Raw genomic sequence first — 19,925 nt, 5'->3', positions numbered from 1 at the left:
GGAGGGGGGTGGGGGTGGGGGGGGAGGGCGGGGGGACATGGCCGCGGTCCCCAACGGAGTGTCCGCGGCGGGCGAGAGCCCCGGCTTCAGCACCACGAACAGCGGCGGCGGGATGAACGGGCTGAGCCCCGGCCCGGGCCCGGGCCCCGGCCCCCTCCCCGGCCCCGGCCCCGGCCCCGGCCCCGGCCCCAGCCCCGGCCCCATCCCCATCCCCATCCCCGGCCCCGTCCCCATCTCCATCCCCGGCCCCATCCCCATGAAGGACCACGATGCCATCAAGCTGTTCGTCGGCCAGATCCCCCGCAACCTGGAAGAGAAGGACCTCAAGCCCCTCTTCGAGGAGTTCGGCAAGATCTACGAGCTGACCGTGCTGAAGGACAGGTTCACCGGCATGCACAAAGGTGGGTGGCAGCCCTCCGCCCCCCCCCACCCCCACCCCAAAACCCCCGGACGCCCTCTCCCTGACCCCCAAGTCTCCCGGGACCCCCAACTTCCCCTGGCATGCCCCTGACACTCCCACTGCCCTTTCACCCGCAACTCTTTCCCGCACTTCGAACTGCCCCAGCTCCCCCCTACATTTTTTTTCCTAGAGCCTTAACAGCCCCTCTTCCTCTTCCTGGCTCCCAACGTCTTCCTTTTCCCCCTTTCCAAAACCTCCTTCTCCTCCTCCTCCTCCTCCTCTACATATCCCCCTCGGCCCCTCTCTCCACTCTTATGTTCACTCTTTCATCCCATCCTCCTCCTCCTCCTCCTCCTCCTCCTCTACATATCCCCCTCGGCCCCTCTCGCCACTCTTATATTCACTCTTTCATCCCATCCTGGCCCCGCTTTCCTGCTCATACTCCCTCTCCTCACTCCCGACACACACACACACACACACACACACACACACACACCTGTTTCCAGGACTGCTCTTACCCTCCTCAAAAGAAAGGGGGTGACGAGGGAGTAGAGGGGAGAAGGGGGGAGTTCTGGCTGGAGGTCTCGCTGAGTAGGTTTGAACCTGGGGAAGGGGGGCGTTGTAAGTAGCTAAAGCCAACCGCATCTAATAGGGAACAGTTGCCCGTGCCTGGCATCCTCCTGTGGCACTTGGAGATCTCTCCTTCTGTCTCAGCTTTGCCCATCCCCCATCCCACCCCACCCAGCTCCATCTCCGAGTTGAAGAGGGTGGGGGGGGGGCAAGTCGATCAGGCTCTCCTATTTGCCCTCATCCATCTGTGCCACACCCCAGAGGAAGAGAAGGGAGGGAGGAGGAGGAGAGAGAGGAAGAGGAGGAGGAGGAAGAGAAGGAGGAGGAGGAGGTTTGTTTACACCCTGGGAAAAAAGTCAGCTCTGAAGTCATGAAAACCAGCCCCAGTGGAGTTGACTCCTTCTGGGCTAGGCAGCTAGGTCCTGGCCTTATCCCAACCTTTCCAATTTGGGGGGGGGGGGGGGGGTCTGAGTAGGAGGGGAGAGCGGGTGTCCCCTACATGACTGCCCCTTGGCCACAACTTTTCCTCGATCATTTCTCAAGCCTTTGGAAATACCAAACTCAAATGTCGTGATTATTTTTTTTAAAAGAACTAGCAGGCTCGGACGGCCATTTAGAGTAGATTGCTCAGGGCTGGGATTTGATTGTAGCAGAGGGAATCCTTTGACTGAAATGGAATATTATGTGTTAGTCATCTGGGGGCCGAGAGAGTTCGATAGGTGTGAAGCTGGGGAGGTTAGAAGGGAGGTGGACTGAAAGCTTACCTGTTGTTGTCAGCTCCTAAAAACAGCTGGAAAAGTAGCAGCACTCCAAAAGCCAAGGGTCTCTCTCTCTCTCTCTCTCTCTCTCTCTCTCTCTCTCTCTCTCTCTCTCTCTCTCTCTCTCTCTCTCTCTCTCTCTCCCCCCCCCCTCTTTCTCTTTCTTTTCTTTCCCCTCTTTCCCCCAGTGCTTCTTGCAGATTTTATCTGGGCTTCCCCTGGCTCCAACCTTTGCATTTTTAAATACTGTGTAATGAAGAACCCATTAACTCTACCAGCCAGATGCTGTGCATCCATCTACCCATTATCCTATCTAAGTATCTATCTTTGTATTTGTGTGTCTAGGTATCTGCCTGTCCCTCCACCAACATTAAGACACACACACATGCTTATAATATTCTCTTCATAATGAAACCAAAGGGGCCTATTTTCAGGACTTTGTTGAACAGGAGTTCTTTGTATGGGGGGTGGACGGGTGGGGCTTTTCAAACAGTCTCAATTTACCCAGCGAAGGGAGGACCAACCAGGAACTTTGCTATAGAGAGGTTTTTGTTGTAAAGGAGTTAGAGCCCTTTTCCAGAAGCTTTTCCAATAGCTGATCTCCAGAATTCATGGCTGAACTGTAGTGCAAATGTACCCAGAGCAGAACCCCTCTGAGTGTAATCTGGTCTGTATTCCTTAATTAATCAATCGATAGATCAATCATATTTTCCCATCAGTCATATCTGTCTTAGGGGAGATTGCTTTGGCTTCAAAATGCTAACTGGAACCTTCACTGTCTCACTGAATGCTCCCTAATCCTTGGATTCAGGGAGGCTGTTTGGGTGGGTTTCTGGAGCAGGCCCTTCCCAGAGAAATGGGGTCGGGGGGTGGCATTTTGGGGTTTTGACTGAAAAGGGAAAAGGGAAGAGGAAATCTTGATGCACAGACAACTTTTAACAGATGGTGTGTTTAGAAAAAAACAACAAAACCTTCCTCCATTATCTGCATGCGGTGGGCTTCGTAATCCACAAAGTGTCGTATGGCTAAAGAGCTTCCTGAATTAGGAAGTGGAACCTAAATGGCCTGAGAGTATTACTTGTTTATTTCTAATGTTCCTGAGCTGTTTCCCTGAGATGAAATGGTTATATAAGTCTGAGTCTTATGTTTACATAAAGACCCAGCGAAAGGAGAGAGGGGTTGGGGTGGGAAAAAGAAACCTTGGAATTTCTACCTTATTTTTTTTCTCATTTTCCTCCCACTCCCCAAAACAGCATTCACCTACGTTGTTTCTCCTCCCTGGAGTGTTCTGATTAACTGCCAGATGAGCTCACCTTGGAGATACAAATATTCAGATGCTTGTCAGGGTTCAAGGGATGTGGAATACAATTCTAGAGTTTCGATGGAGCTTTCACGAAACATGGCCTTTTCCAGCATAGTTAACCAATAGAATCGATTCCTCTTAAATTGGGCAACCAGATGACTAAGGCAACTCATTAAAAAATGCTGGGGGGTCAGAAATGTGTGTGTGTGTGTGTGTGTGTCTTCACATTACTTTTACTGGACACTTCCCAGGCTAACAAGATAGTTAATCATATTTATACAGTGTGTGCAGAACACTGTACTAAGCTCTTGGGAGACACATTCCCTGCCCATAATGAGCTTACAGTCTAGAGGCGGGGAGACAGACATTAATACATATAAATAAATTACAGACATGTACATAAGTGCTGTGGGACTGGGAGAGGGGATGAATAAGGGAAGCAAGTCAGGGTGACGCAGAAGGGTGTTGAAGAAAAGAAAAGGCTTAGATGGGGAAGACATGACAACTCAAAACTCAGAATGAATGCAACTTGATTACACAAAGGCACATACGCTAGGCTCACTACCCCAGGGGTTCAGGAAGGGGACAGTTGAGGGACGGGAGGTACAGCTTCTAAATTTTATGGAGCAAAACCAAAACTGAACAGCACCTTGAGAGGCTGGCGTGAACTGGCCCGGCCCCATCTACTGGAAATGTCAGAGCAACCAATTTTTTTTTTCGAATTTGAGAATGAAACCCAAATCCGGCCAAAGAATTCCAAACTCCCACTGGCTAGTTTCAGATGAAAACCAACATTCATGCCATCCAAGTCAAATGGGTTTCATGGGGAAAGGCCAGTGATTTGATCTGAAATGGTAAATTACATATTTAGAAATCTGAACAAGCGATGGAATCTAATAATGCCTGCTTGACAAGATCCAGTTTGATATTTTCTCCTGCCTTTCAGGCACTTAAAAAAAATCACACCGTACTAATGTTTTTCCCTTGACTCTTCCAAGCGGGCAAATAAATTAAACATAAGAAAGTTTAACAGTTGTTTAAGGCAAACAGAGAGCTCCTGGTGTACTTGGTTGCTTTTGTCTATCTGATTGCATCCTGATGGTTACACTTCTTCAATCTCCACCCTGTTGAATTCATTCCGTCTGAAGGCAATATGATTGCACTTATTAAGAGTTATTAATACTTAATCATCTGGTAGGTTTAATTGTGCCAATATTAAAAATGCATCTATGTCAATTTCATTCATTAAATATTTACTTTTTTAAAAAAAGGAAACTGTTTTGCTGATGTTTTAATACCTCTTAAAGAAGTTTTGCATTTTGACTGAATAAAACAAGAAAGAGAGGGAGAGAGAAAGACCCCCCATTCGTTGCAGCCCCTAATATGTTTTTAGGCTTTATTCTTGGTTCTTGTCTTCTGGACAAACCAGGGAGGAGGGCCACAGATCATAAAGTCGAGATGTGTTGTCCAGAAAAAAAAGACACAACACAAAAACAGTTCTAGGAGGCTGCCCAGGGAGGTGAGGACAAATGATGCTGACACTGTTTTAAGATTAAAAGCATTAGCAACAGGCTGGGTGTGACCTGCTCAGTACCTCCCCTCATCAGTCAGCAGGGAGAGGGGATCTAAGGGCTGTCAGGGCCTTTAAGATCAGTATTGCCCATCCTTTTCCTCGACCCTCCCCATTTCACATAAATATCCACCATCCCTCCCTGAGGAGACTTCTGTAAAGCCCTTCTTTACAGTCGTGGTGGGTGGTTGGGAAGGGTGGGGTAATAGTGCCGCATTTCATGACAAAATGGCAATCTTCTGAAACAAAAACTGCTAAAACAGCTATATTTCCTCAGTAGAGAGCCTTTTGGATGTCATCTAATCTATATCCACCACTCCAGTTTCTTGTTCTGGTCGTCTAGCCTTTTTCTACCTTCCCTTCTCACTGCACTCTCTGGGACTTCTGTCTCCCCTCCTGCCCTCCCCCATCCCCACCACTTCATTTAGAATTTTCTTGGCTGGTGGTTGCTGTGGTTTAGACTCATTTCCTTGAGTCTCCTTCAGTTGGGTAACTGGATTTAAATGTGTTATTGAAATTTAGCCTCTAGACCCAGATTTGGTGACAAAGCTGAAGGGAGAGTGGAGAAAGTGAATCAAAATGTCTAAAAAAAGAAGAAAGAGCTGTGAAGGGAAGGAAATAACAGACAGCACCAACACGGGCTCAGATCCTTTCAATACGAAGAGGCAGAGAGATGGAAACAGCACAAATTTCCTCTCTCCCTCTCTATGTATATATACATAGAAAGAGAGAAAGAATTTGTGCTGTTTGTGCTATATATATATATAGTGCCACACTCACACATACAACACATAAACTGACAATTTAGAACAACAGAGAGACAATAATGAGAGCAATAATAGCACTAATAATCATCCTTCCCACATGTAGAGAGCCATTTGTTCAATATCAAATAGGGTGAAAGCCTGTGATAGATAGATCCAACAATAATAATAAAATAGTGGTATTTGTCAAGTGCTTACTGTATGCCAGGCACTGTACTAAGCACTGGTGTGGACACAAGCAAATCAGGTTGGACACAGTCCCTGTTCCAAAGGGGGCTCACAGTCTCAATCCCCATTTTACAGATGAGGTAACTGAGGCACAGAGAAGTGAAGTAACTTGCCCAAGGTCACACAGCAGACAAGTGGCAGAGCCAGGATTAGAACCTATGATCTTCTGACTCTTAGGCCCATGCTCCATCTGCTTCACCAGGCTGGATCATTGCTTCACCAACAACTGAAATGCAGCCACTTCTGGGGTGGAGATGACATGTATTTAAACACTTCAGTAGAGCTCCCCAGTAGGATAGGTTGAGAAGGGATGGGAAGTGTTGGTTCTGGCTGAGACCCTAGGGCTAGGCAATGGATGGATCTGTGATTGGCGAGTGAATTTGGGGAAATTGTGTTTCCAGAAGAAATCGCTCATTTGGGTCTGAATGTCCCCAGTACAAGCCCCGCCCTAGACATCTCCCTGACATTATGAAATCTCGAGCCCCACAGAAGAGACCAGTGGTTTCAGATCCAGTCATGCCTTCAAAGTTTCCCCAATATTGTGGTCTGTTCACCCACCTGACCAACAGACTGAATTTCAGGCTGTTCCAGCCTCCATCTTGGCCATCTCACACTTTCTGTCCCTTCCCAACAATGTTGAGGTCTCAGGACAGTCACCAGAGTCTGGTGGCAGGTTGAGGGGCTTGGACAGTACCCCCTGCCCTTCTGGGGAGGAGCTGCCAATCATCCATACTCCTAAGCCAATCAGGAGGCCCCACGAGGATGCATGCCCGTCCCCAACCCATTCTCTCTGTTTTGTTTCCATCCCATTCGATCAAGACAAAAAAGTATGAATTGCAAATCCCCCCACAGAACTCAGATTCTGCTAGTCAAGGCCCCTGAGGGACTGAGCCAGGCGTGGATCCTGTGAACTTTCTTCCAATCCGGTTATAGGGAATCACTAGCTTTCCCAAGCAATAATCTCAGTGTCAGACTTGTGCCTGGTTGAGATGGATTCCCCTTCTTTCTTCCCACCCTGTGAGCATCGCCTGGCCCTCGCCCTCCCGACAGCATTGGGGAAGGCATCTTTCCTGTCATTATCTAACTCCCCCTCTCAGCAAGGAGGAATTGCTAGGAATGAAGCCCCGATAGAGGGACTGGATAGCTAAGGGGATTAGAATTTGTGGGGTGAACCATCTGACCCAGAATGAGGGTCTGGATGGGGAAGGATGGAGACCCCTCCCAGCTAAGAATACGTCACAGACCCCCCAGACAGCTGAGCCCAGTGGTCTGGTCTTCATGGTCCAACCTTAGATGGGCCAAGGGAATTTTAATCGTGTTCCTGATTCTGGGCCAGCAGCTTCCCTGGCAGCCTCTGCACATCTGAATGACCGAACCAACTTTCCTGGGGCGGCAAAGGCTACACAACCACAAAGATTTCCCCGAGGGTCGAGTTTAGGAGGATGAAAGAGCCAGCCCCAAGAATGTGGATGTGTTGCTTGGGTATCATTTGTGAACATATACCCCGCCCCTCTCCCCCCCGGCCTGTGGGCTCTTTCCTAGTTCAAATGAAATCCTACTTCCCTCAACAGTACAATTACTTGAATGGATTCCCCTTCACACTCCCCAAGCTTCTACTACTGCTCCAGATGCCTGTGTGCGAGAGTAGTCGGTGGGGAGCTGTGGGAAGAGAACTGGGGGCTGGTCAAGTCCCAGAGGGAACTCGCGGATGCAGTTTGGAACGCTCCAGTCCCAGGGCTAGAGAAACATCAATTCATTCATTCAGTCGTATTTATTGAGCGCTTACTGTGTGCACAGCACTGTACTAAGCGCTTGCAATTGCTCCACGGGACTGCTCTGCCTTCTGCTGACTCCCAAGCCCCTCCCTCCTGGCCCCATTTCCCTCAGTTTCTCCATCCACCGGGAGGGCTGAGAGGCAGAGTAAAATAATAATTATGAAGTTTATTAGGTGCTTACTTTGGGCTAAGCACTGGGTTAGATTTAAGGTGATGAGAGAAGACATCGCCCCATCCTACATGGGGCTCTATCCTATCCGCATTTTACAGATAAGGAAACCGAGGCTCAGAGAGGGTAAATGACTTGACTCAGGTCACACAGTAGGCTGGGGTGGAGTTGAGTCTTCTGACTTTCAGTCTGTGCTCTTTCCAGGACTTGGCTCCTCCCCATTTGAAGCCTCCTCCTGGACTCTGGGTGGGGGTCTACCTGCCAGCAGGAGGGAAGGAAGGCATTAAACCTGGAGCAGAGCTGGGGAAGGCCAGGGTGGCAGAGGGTCCAGAGTGTGGAATTTGGGTGAAACCAAAAGAAGCCCCAGAGCTAGTTCTGTTGCCTGGAAAAGGCCCCTCTTCTTGCCACTAGCTTCCATCTAGGGCACACTGGAGTTTGGTAGAGGTTTGTCAACAGAGAGGAAAAGGGAAAAGCAAGGAAGGCTTGCACTCAGGGCAGGAAAGAGAGAGATGACCAGAGTCAAAGAGGAAAGAGGGCTGATGTTGCTTCCCCATATGCCCTCCGTTGGCCAAACTGGCAGGAGGCGTGGGACACAGCAGGGAGGGCCATAGGAGCACAGGGGCGCAGAGACTGCTGGCTCCCATTTCACAGAGATGGAGGTGGCGTCGGAAGCAAGAGAACACGAAGTGGCCGAGAGTCCTCGATCCCAGGGAGCTGGAGGAGAGGTCAGGCCTGCTCTGAGAGATTCCCCCCACCGAACTGGGAGCACTGATGGCAGTGCTTCAACGTACCAGACATAATGTACAGTAGTCCCACTTCTAAAATTACCTCCACACCTCAGGGACGAGAGGCCCCGGTTCTGCGCTGCAGAGATGTCAGGTTCCCGCGTCTTTCCGCTGCTCTGGGTAGCAGTTGCATAATTCCATTCCATCGCTCCATCTCCACGTCAGCGGCCCACGGAGCTGGCAGCATCCAGCCGGGAGCAGCCCCTGGTTGAGAGGGTGTGGCTGATGCAGACTCCAGAGTGGGATGACATTCTCGGGTCCCTCGGGGATGGGTCACAGGCGTTGCGCCTTCTAGGTTCTCATCCTGCTCTGGAGGAGGATGCCTGCTGTGTCTGAGCTGCCAGGAAGACACAATCTGTGGAAGATCAGAGGAGAGAGGGGAAGAGAGAGAGAGAAAGAGAGAGAGAGAGAGAGAGAGAGAGAGAGAGAGAGAGAGAGGAGGAAGGTAGAAAAGGGGACTTAGCAGAGCAGCTAGACTGAGTCCTCTCCTCTCTCCCACATTTTGCCCATCTAGGACTTGCTCCCTCCCCACCTCCAGAACAACTCTTTCCCAGACCAGGTCTTTCGGGATCCCAGATGTCCTTCAGGAGAACCTCCACTGTAAAGCCTGAATCTGGCAAAGAGCCTGACATGGCTTAGTCATGACTTCCTCCCTTCAAGGCCCTACTGAGAACTCACCTCCTCCAGGAGGCCTTCCCAGACTGAGCCCCTTCCTTCCTCTCCCCCTCGTTCCCCTCTCCATCCCCCCCATCTTACCTCCTTCCCTTCCCCACAGCACCTGTATATATGTATATATGTTTGTACATATTTGTTATTCTATTTATTTATTTATTTATTTATTTATTTATTTTACTTGTATATATCTATTCTATTTATTTTATTTTGTTAGTATGTTTGGTTTTGCTCTCTGTCTCCCCCTTTTAGACTGTGAGCCCACTGTTGGGTAGGGACTGTCTCTATATGTTGCCAACTTGTACTTCCCAAGCGCTTAGTACAGTGCTCTGCACACAGTAAGTGCTCAATAAATACGATTGATGATGATGATGACTGCCTAGATTGTAAATTCGTAGAGGGCAGGGAATGTGTCTATTATATTGCTATATTGAATTCCCCCAAGCACTTAGTACAGTGCTCTGCACACAGTAAGTGTTCAACAAAATATGATTGATTGATTGATTGTTGGGAAAAGCCACTCTGGACCTCAGTTTTCTCATCTGTACAGTGAGGATAAGTCCATGGGCTAATTAACCTACTGGGCCCAGGATAGGAGGACTGAAGTTCCATTCTTCTTTGAAATGGTAAACCTTCACACTAGGTAACCTTAGCATTTTGTTTCAGTGCCTCATTGTCCCCTTCTGTACAGTGGGAAAGACTGGGATCCTATAAAGCAAAAGACACTTCCCTCTCCCTTCCCCATCCAACCCTCTAGTTCTCAGAGGTGCTTATGTGGTGAGTGAAAGCAATGGGCTGGGAAAATGACCAAAAGCCCCAACTAGGGCTATCAAGGGTTGCTAGCTCTGGATAATCTTGATTCAAAGCCTCCAAGGCTGAGATGAACCCCCTGAAGGGTGGGAAAATCCAGGTCTCTTACTGTTTCCCAGTAATCCAAAAGTTATGCCCACAGACTGATAGTTTCCTCTTGATGCTCCGGACTGATAGCTTGATTTGGAACTACTTCTGGCATGGTCATCATCATCATCATCAATTGTATTTATTGAGCGCTTACTGTGTGCAGAGCACTGTACTAAGCGCTTGGGAAGTACAAATTGGCATCATAACCAATGGTCCTGGCTCGAGCTCTTCATTTTCCCTTTTCTCCCTTCACCCAGGTGCCCTAGTGGGATTACAGAGTTGTGGAGGAGGGGACAACTTGGGGAAGGGTGCAAATGGCTCCCCATTCCTTTTTCTAGGCTAAGGGAGTCCTCCTGGTAGTCAAGGGTGAAGGGGTGCTAGCTGAAGGAGTGGCAGGTGGAATCTTCACCAGAACTGCCTGGCATTTCCACTTCTCCTGACCCTCTTTCTCTTTCCTCTTCAGGGTGTGCCTTCCTCACCTACTGTGCCCGGGATTCTGCCCTGAAAGCTCAGAGTGCGCTGCATGAGCAGAAGACACTGCCAGGGGTAAGTGTGATGAGAGGCGGTGGAGCAGTACGGAGCTGAGGTCGGGAACAGACCCAATCTCACTACTGCTCTCTCTGGACTCTCCCCAGGCCCCACCCCAGCCAGGCCTCTGTACTGTCACTTCTGCTCTGAAGTCGTATTTGTGTTTCTGAAAAACCACCTGGTTGAGGAATCGCATTACAGAACCCTTGATTCAGTGGGAATCGGAGAGTTGGCGGGGTAGATGATTTGAAGATACCGCAGTTAATATATTTCAATACAATTCCTGGATTATTGTTATGTCCACCATTAGCAGAATGCTTTACACCCTTACCCTTCTGTGCTACTTCTCTGCTTTATAAACTGTAAAGCAAAAACCCCAAGAATCACAAAGCAGCATACGGAATGGCACAGTAAGGCTGAGGCAGAGGCTGGGAAACGAAGCAGCATTGTGTCTTGACCAACTCCTCGCTCACGTGCATAACCTTTTCTTCCTAAATTAATCTACTTGCACCAACCCAGGAATTATGCGATGCCAGAATTTTCTGTGTTGTGTTGTATTGTGTGAAGGACAGTGCGTAATTCTTCTATTGTCTTATATCCAACTTGTGTGATGAAAACACATGCTATTGCAGAATGACTGCATAAAGGAGGGAATTTCTCAGCTCCTGAGCTGTGGGGATTACTGACTTTAGGCCTTGGTGATTTGGGGGTGGAAGCCCTGTCTGGTGCTGACCCAGCCTAGGGAGACAAGAGCTTTCTCATCCTCCACCATCCCCTCCCAACTTGACCTCCCCTACTGATTAGTGGATATTCTGCCAAATTCGATCTGAAGGCAGATTGACTCAGTGACTTTTGGGTGAGCTCACGCATCACTTGGGTGTGGATTTCAGAAGCTTGAAAGGGTTCAGTTATTGATGGAAGGGCATGTTGGCTGGGCCTGTCTCTCGTTTGTCTGGGGGCTTGGGAACCTCTAGGACCCAGCTTCAGTTCGGAGTTCCAATTCTTGCTAGGAGAGTAGAGGAGGGAGAGGAGGAGGAGGAGGAGGAGAAAAACAGAGGAGTTGTGGCTGTAGAGGAGGAGGAAGAGGAGAAAGCAGCATGGCCTAATGGATAGAACACAGGCCTGGGAATCAGAAGGACCTGGGTTCTAATCCCGGCTCCACCATTTATCTGCTGTGACCTTGGGTAAGTCACTTCACTTCTCTGTGCCTCAGTTACCTCATCTGCAAAATGGGGATTAAGACTGTGACCCCTATGTGGGACAGGGACTGTGTTCAACCTGATTTTCTTGTATCTAACCAAGTGCTTAGTACTTTGCCTGACACACAGTTAACACTTAACAAATGCCATTATTACTATTATTTTATATAAGGAGGAGGAGGAAGAGGAGGAGGAGTTTGAGGCAGTGGATGTGAGGGGAGGGTGCCCTGGGCTTTGTGGGCCTGGCCATGAAAGGGCAAGGTGAAACATGTGGCTGAAGCATCGGGGTAAGAGTTGGGGTGGAAATAATAATAATAATAATGATGCCATTTATTAAGCACTTACTATGTGCCAAGCACTGTTCTAAGCACTGGGGAGGTTACAAGGTGATCAGGTTGTCCCACAGGGGGCTCACATTAATCCCCATTTTACAGATGAGGGAACCGAGGCCCAGAGAAGTTAAGTGACTTGCCCAAAGTCACACAGCTGACAATTGGGGGAGCCGGGACTTGAACCCATGACCTCTGACTCCAAAGCCCGGGCTCTTTCCACTGAGCCACGCTGGAAAGGAGTTCAACAGTGAGACTGGTGCATCGTGAAGCCTCAGACTCGTTGTCACTTGGCTCATCCCTGGGGATCTGAGAGGGGCAGTGATGTAGCAGGTTTGCATGCACAGAATATAATCTGGAGCACTGATCACCAACCATCATCCCTAGCTGGGTTTGGGGATGCAGGCTCTGATGGCCAGCTGTTTCCCCTCCATTTTATTATCATTATTATTAACAATATTATTATTATTAATACTAACATTATTATTTGTTAAGCACCTACTTTGTGCCAAGCACTGTACCAAGTACCAAGGTAGATTCAGTATTAGTAGATCGGACACAGTCCCTGCCCAACATGGGGCTCACAGAATAAATAGGAGGCAGAATGGGTATTTAATCCTCATTTTACAGATGAGACATGGAGAATAATAATAATAATAATGATGGCATTCATTAAGTGCTTGCTATGTGCAACACACTGTGCTGGGGAGGTTACAAGGTGATCAGGTTGTCCCAAAGGGGGCTCACAGTCTTAATCCTCATTTTACAGATGTGGTGACTGAGGCCCAGAGAAGTTAAGTGACTTGCCCAAAGTCACACACCTGACAATTGGCAGAGCCTGGACTTGAACCCATGACCTCTGACTCCAAAGCCCATGCTCTTTCCACTGAGCCACGCTGCTTCTCTAGAAGTGAAGTGACTTGCCTAAAGTCTCACAGCAGGCAAGCGGCCGAGCCGGGATCAGAAACCAGGACCTCTGATTCCTAGGCCCGTGCTCTTTCCATCAGCCCACACTGCTTCTCTTTCCCCTCCTTCCAGGACTGGCAGATACTGGGGAGAACTGCGAGCCTGAGATGGTTCTCCCCATCTCCCAACCCTGCCTCCTGACCCTAGGCATCCTGCTCTCTGGATGAGAGGGAGAACCTTAGCCACCCTTCCTCTTCCCCCCACATCTTACACAGCTGACACCCAGAGGAGCCTTTCAAAGGGCAGCAGCCTGGGAAGGGAAATCTCAATGGAGCAATCTCTTCCCGGGCCCTGCACCACTACCATGCTCTGCTTCAGCTGTAAGTGTTGCCTAGGGGAGCAGTTCCCCAGCTGCCATGAGGGCCCGTGCTCCTCTGGGGCAGGGGTGCTTACCCTCCTCACCTCCAAGACAGTAAAGATGGTCTTTCTCCCCCCATACCTAAACCCAGAGGCACGAGCTCTCACCACCCTGGGGGTTGAAAAACGGGTGGGTATTCATGGCAAAACACCAAAAGTTCCAGCGGCAGAGGCTTGAGACGCCATAAACTGGAAGGCGATAGACCCAACGAGACAGACTGCTGGGGAGGATGAGCAAGAGAGTGATGGAAAAAAAGAGAAACAGGAAGAAGAAGAGGCAATGAGTGAGCTTGAGAGGGAGAGCTGAAGAGCCCAGGGGAAAGACCAAAATCCAGAAGAGGAGATTTAATAGATGTGACCCAGAGGGGACTTAGTGCCTGTGAGTGTCACCGTGACATCTCTGAACTTTCCTGGGGGAGTTTTTCCTCCCGTAGTCTCGCTATCTGAGAAGAAAACGCGTCTCATGGATGTAACAATGGCCCTCTGCCTAAAACGTGCTGCGCTGTTCATCCGAAGACTTAAGTACTTTGCCCGTGGTTACTACAGTAATAATACCTTGTATTTATTCAGGTCTGTCCTCCAGGGAGCACAAAGCCCTTACAGACTTCACTTCTGGCTGCACCCTGGGGAGGGAGAGAGGGAGCACAGAGGATTAACCTGATTCTGGATATGAGTTTTACCTTCTGTAAAATGGAGGCGAAAATATTATAATTATAGCATTTATTAAGTGCTCTCCATGTGTGCAAGCACTGTGCTGAAACACTGAGGGATCAAAGAGAGTCCCTGCCCCACGCAGGAGCATAGATATCTCATACTCATTTTTCAGAGGAGGAAAATGAAGAACTGAGGGATAACCGACCTGCCCGAAGTCACCCAGCAGGTCTGTGGTAGCTCTGGGGATAGAATTTGGGTTTCCTAACGTCCACCCTGTGCCTGTTCCACTGGACCTCACTGCCCCCCAACTCCACGGGCTGTGGTGGGAAATAAGGATCCCTGCCTGCAGTGTTTTGAGGTGGGATAAAGCGCTCACAGAAACCTTGCTTTCCTGCTGCACTCCCCTATTCCTCTCCCAAAATGTCACTGTGATTTTGGGACTTTCTAGCACAATGATGGGACAACCAAGGGCATAACAATGATAATGATAATGATAATAATAATAATAATAATAACTTTGGTATTTGTTAAGTGTTTACAAATGTGTTTATGTGTTTGTTTATGCGCCTCGGACTGTGCAAAGACTCTGCGGTAAATCAATCAATCACTGCAGTTAGCAGAGCCCTGTACTATGCTCTTGGGAAAGTACAATACAACAGAGCCGGTAGACACGTTCTCTGCCCACATGTTGCTTTTAGAACAGGCATGCAGAAACACAGTCAGTCAGTCAATTGTATTATTGAGTGCTTATGTGCAGAGCACTCTGCTACGCAGTTGGGAGAGTACAGCTGAACCAGGTCACGTTGGGGCAAATCTCTTTGCTTTGCTTTCTCCATTTCCATGAAATGGGAGTCATCATCAGCTTCTCGAGAGCAAGGATCATGTCTTGTATTTTTATTGTAGCTCCCAAGGGCTTAGTGCACTGTGCTCTGTGCATAGTATGGACCTCCTTCAGTGTTCTGCACAAAATACTCTCAGAAAGTACCAATGATGCTGATGAGAGAGGAATAATGTTAGTATTTGTTTAGCGCTTACTATGTGCCAAGCACTGTTCTAAGCGCCGTGGGAATACAAGGCAATCAAGCTTGTCCCACGTGGGGCTCACAATCTTCATCCCCATTTTACAGATGAGTTCACTGAGGCACAGAGAAGTTAAATGACTTGCCCAAAGTCACACAGCTGACAATTGACAGGGCCAGGATTTGAACTGGGAATGAGATGAGAGGGTTTGGAAGCAGCGGAAATACTTCTTAATGGCCTTGCTTGGTGTTTGGGAGTCTTTTGAGGAGGGATCCGGAGAGTCAGGTGAGAAGATAAGCTCAATCCTGTATGAGGAGACTCTCCCAGATCCATCCCCATCAGAAAGTGCCATCAGTGGGGCTGGTGTCACAGGTGTTGGCTCATTTCAGGGTGTCTCTTTCGATTGTGCTCCTGCCCTTGATACATTTACACCTAATTCTAGACTATAAGTTTATTGTGTACAGGGAATATGTCCGTTTATTGTTATATAGCACTCTCCTAAGCCCTTAGTACAGTGCTTTGCTCACAGTAAGTGCTCAATAAATGCTATTGAGTGAATGAATTAAACTAATGTGTGAGTTGCTGGAAGAATCTTCTTATTCCTGCCAGGGACCCTAACTCAGTGACACATCTGCATGGGCTGGAGCTGGAAACCCATCAGAATTAGGGGCTCCTGATGCTGGAGAGACCCCTACTGCCACCAACCCAAGGGACATGGGACTTTATCAGAGAAGGCAGACCCCTGGAACAGGTTGGGAAAACTTGGAGAGCATTGGCTTTTAATTTTGTGATGATGAGAAATTTAGCCCTGCCCTGGATGGTAGCCCTGCCCTGGATGAGAAGCAGCATGGCTCAGTGGAAAGAGCATGGGCTTTGGAGTCAGAGGTCATGGGTTCAAATCCCGGCTCCGCCAATTGGCAGCTGTGTGACTTTTGGCAAGTCACTTAACTTCTCTGTGCCTCAGTGACCTCATCTGTAAAATGGGGATTAAGACTGTGAGCCCCCCATGGGACAACCTGATCACTTTGTAACCTCCCCAGCATTTAGAACAGTAAGCGCTTAATAAATGCCATAATAATAATAATTATTATTATTAGCCCGGAAGTTGGTCTGAAAGTTGGACCAAGTCCTAGGCAGAGCTGAGATTTAGCCTTTAACATGGGGCTCAAACTGTGACCTCTATGGAGGTCAGGGTCAGCTGCTAGCCACCTGATGGAAGAAAGTTGAGGGGCTAAGCCTCAGGGAGGGGGGCAGAGGACAAGAAGGAAAGCTCATTAGGTAGGATTTGGCTATGGGAGCTGGGAAAGGAGGGGGTGGGATGGGATTGAGTGGGAGAGAAGGGCTTTAGGAGAGAGCAGTGGGGAGGGAATTTCTGTGCCCTGGAGAAGTGCTCTATTTTTCCTAGGGAAATACTTCTTGTGGCCAAAATCAGGACCATTCATTCATTCATTCATTCAATCGTATTTATTGAGCACTTGCTGTGTGCAAAGCACTGTGCTAAGCGCTTGGGAAGTACAAGTTGGCAACATATAGAGACGGTCCCCACCCAACAGCAGGCTCACAGTCTAGAAGGGGGAGACAGACAACAAAACAAAACATATTAACAAAATAAAATAAATAGAATAGTAAATATGTACAAGAAAAATAAATAGAGTAATAAATCTGTACAAACATATATACAGGTGCTGTGGGGAGGGGAAGGAGGTAAGGCAGGGGGATGGGGAGGGGGAGGAGGGGGAAAGGAAGGAGGGGGCTCAGTCTGGGAAGGCGTCCAGGAGGAGGTGAGCTCTCAGTAGGGCTTTGAAGGGAGGAAGAGAGCTAGCTTGGTGGATGTAGAGAGGGGTTGGTTGGAGTTCGAGAGAGTTGGTAGAGAAGATTTGGACTCTCTGCTAAGTAGACTGTAAGACTCTTGTGGTCAGAGGCTGTGTCAACCAAACTACTGTATTGTACTCTCCAAGCTTTTAGTACAAGTGCTCTATGCACAGTAAATACTCAGTGAATAACATTGATTGATTAAATAATTTCTAACTTCATTTTTGTGGCCTGTTTGGACACTGAATGCTTCCAGAGAATTAATCAACCAATCATATAGTATTTTTTAGTGCAGGACATTGCATATGAAGTGTGCTTCGGAGACTAAAATAGAGCTAAGTGGCACAATCCCTACCATCAAGGAGCTTAAAAGGAGACAGGCTCAAAATAATTTAAAGACAGGAGGGAAAAGAGAATGGAAAGATGACTATGTGAATAAATCAGTGCTCAAATGGTAAAGTACATAGTAGTAAGGAAAATGGTAATAGCAGTAGTATTTATGAAGCACTTACTGTGTACAGACACTGTACACAGTGGGAAAGAGTACAGGTGGGATTTACACACTGTCCCTGACCCTCAGAGGGGTCACAACGCTGAGAGGGACGAGCATCAGACACACAAGGAGAGATGAAGTGAACACTAAAACAACGTAATTAAAAAAAACAACATAAAACAAAAAGCAGTAGGGCACTGTGCCTAGAGGGGCAGAATTTTAGTCTCCTCTTGGCTCAGAGTTCACAGCCATAACTGGATATGGAGCTATGCTATGGTTGCGTTTCTCTGTGGGCAGGGAATATGTCTGTCATTTTGTTATATTGAACTTTCCCAAGCACTTAGTACAGTGCTCTGCACACAGAAGCGCTCAATAAATACGATTGACTGACCGACTTAATGACTGGTTCCAGGCAGGTCAGGACGGAGGTTCTTTTGTGACATAGAGGAGAGTCGGAGCAGATATCCAGGGAGCCAGGCTGACAGTCCAGTAGAGGCGAATGCCAAGGGCCCTGGGAGTCTAAATCGTGGTGGGGGGGGGGGGGGGGGACCAGCCGAGGGGCCCCAGCAGAAATAAATTCATTTGGACAAAAGCACTAAGATGAGTGGCTGTTGTGTACATAAGAACTGAGGACAAAGCAGGGAGGATGTGACCTGGAGAGAAGGAAAATGAATTGGGGAAAGCCTCCTGGAGGAGGAGAAATTTCAAGAGGGCTTTGAAGGCTGGGGAGAGCTGTGGGTTTTAAAGAAGAGGGAGCTCCAGCCTGGAGGATGGCTTGAGCAAGGGGGCAGAGGGGAGAGGTATTATTAATGTCTGTTTCCCCTTCTAGACTTCACATTCGTTGAGAGCAGGAAATGTGTGTATTGTTACAGTGTACTCTCTCACACACTTATCATCATCATCATCAGTCGTATTTATTGAGCGCTTACTGTGTGCAGAGCACTGTACTAAGCGCTTGGGAAGTACAAGTTGGCAACATATAGAGACAGTCCCTACCCAACAGTGGGCTCACAGTCTAAAACGGGGAGACCGAGAGCAAAACCGAACATACTAACAAAATAAAATAAATAGAATAGATATGTACAAGTAAAATAAATAAATAAATAAATAAATAAATAGAGTAATAAATATGTACAAACATATGTACATATATACAGGTGCTGTGGGGAAGGGAAGGAGGTAAGATGGGGGGGATGGAGAGGGGGACGAGGGGGAGAGGAAGGAAGGGGCTCAGTCTGGGAAGGCCTCCTGGAGGAGGTGAGCTCTCAGTAGGGCCTTGAAGGGAGGAAGAGAGCTAGCTTGGCGGATGGGCAGAGGGAGGACATTCCAGGCCCGGGGATGACGTGGGCAGGGGGTCGATGGCGGGAGCACTTAGCACAGTGCCTTGTCCATAATAAGCACTCAATAATGCGTTTGAATAAACGAAGGAATGAGTGAATGAGAGAGGTAAGAGCGAGGCGCAGAGAGGTTAACATGGGAGGAACAGAGAGTTCCCGCCCTCACTTCTGAGTGGAAAGCACCATCTGCTGACCCCCCCTCACTCCCCGTCCTTGCTATTTCTCAACCTAATACGGCCCTGCAGGCTCAGAACCCAAACTGGGTCTGAGCCAAGATATGGGAGTGAGCACGCCAACTCCTTCAGGATGTATAATGATGGCCAGGGGCCAGCCTCCTGGCTACAGATAGTCTGGTTGAGTAGCTCAACCCTCTCCTGGCCTTGGCAGCTGTGACCCTGCCCGACACCCCTCCCCACCACGTGGCAAGGTGGGTCCCTCGGCACAGTCGGTTCCTAATCCGAACAGGTCTTAACATCCTGGCATAGAAGAGGCTCCATCCAGAGCTATTGACCTGCTGTTCTAATTGCCTGACATTCTGTTTAGTAAACCCTAATTACCGGAGCAGCGAGTTAAATGTGAAACTGTTAAATGCAGATTGACAGCTGGGGCCACGGACCTAATTACCCACCTTCCAATCCTCGTGCCCAGATCCTGCGCAGTGTAAGCATGCGCTGCTCCCGTTACCTTGGTAACACCCGGGCATTGCCTGCACGATGAGAAGAGGGCCGGTGGAATCAGGCAGCAGGGCTCAGAGGCTTCTTGTTCTCTCTTCTCAACAGGAGAGAGAGCCACCGCCCCCAGAGTGGCTCTGCCTGACCTGGGATTCAGAGGGAGAGACGGTCCCTTACCAGAGCCTGGGAAAGTGGGAGACTCTGGGGTGCTGGGGTTCAGCGGAGATTGCCCTTCTTGTTGGGCTGCCAAAGTCCAGATGCTGTCAGTGACAGAGGATGGGAAGGGCCCTGGGCTTAGGTGACCCTCCCTGCCTTTCAAAGCCAGAAACGTAGCTTACAGTAGGTCTCCTCACAGCTCCCGGTTTAAACAGAACCACTCCACATTAATATGCCCCCTCAGGCTGTGTCCATCCGGCGGTGGCAAACAGGAGGGATGAAAATCAGACTTCCTGATTCCTTCCCCCAATCCCCAACCTGTTGCCCTGAATCTCATGTGAGGATTATTGAATGTGAAGGGATTTTGAAGATTCTAATTTACTTTTCACTGTCGATTACTATGGGCATTCTGCTCCGCTTAGCTTGTGGGGATTGAGTTTTTCATTTTTGCCTTTTTTGGGTCTATTTCACCTCTAGGTTCCCAGCCCTGGTCTCCAGGCTGGTGGGGG

At 48.7% G+C, this 19,925-nt stretch overlaps 1 protein-coding gene across 6 annotated transcripts in view; it reads left to right on the top strand.

Moving 5' to 3' along the window:
- The first annotated feature begins 256 nt into the window (after window positions 1–256).
- Window positions 257–19,925, top strand: part of CELF6 (CUGBP Elav-like family member 6) — a 199,406-nt gene continuing 179,737 nt past the window's right edge. For all 6 annotated transcript variants that reach the window (XR_005451109.1, XR_005451110.1, XM_038747440.1 and 3 more), the window contains exons 1-2: window positions 257–401; window positions 10,358–10,440. Coding sequence is in view for 4 of the 6 variants with exons in the window: in XM_038747440.1 (XP_038603368.1) it covers window positions 257–401; window positions 10,358–10,440 (228 nt within the window). In the remaining 2 variants the exon portion in view is untranslated. The remainder of the gene's footprint in view (window positions 402–10,357; window positions 10,441–19,925) is intronic.

This window comes from Tachyglossus aculeatus, chromosome 5, assembly GCF_015852505.1.
Source record: "Tachyglossus aculeatus isolate mTacAcu1 chromosome 5, mTacAcu1.pri, whole genome shotgun sequence".
In the NCBI taxonomy this organism is placed as follows: domain Eukaryota; kingdom Metazoa; phylum Chordata; class Mammalia; order Monotremata; family Tachyglossidae; genus Tachyglossus; species Tachyglossus aculeatus.
The sequence above is the reverse complement of the archived record's forward strand: the minus strand, read 5'-3'. Positions and strand labels throughout refer to the sequence as shown.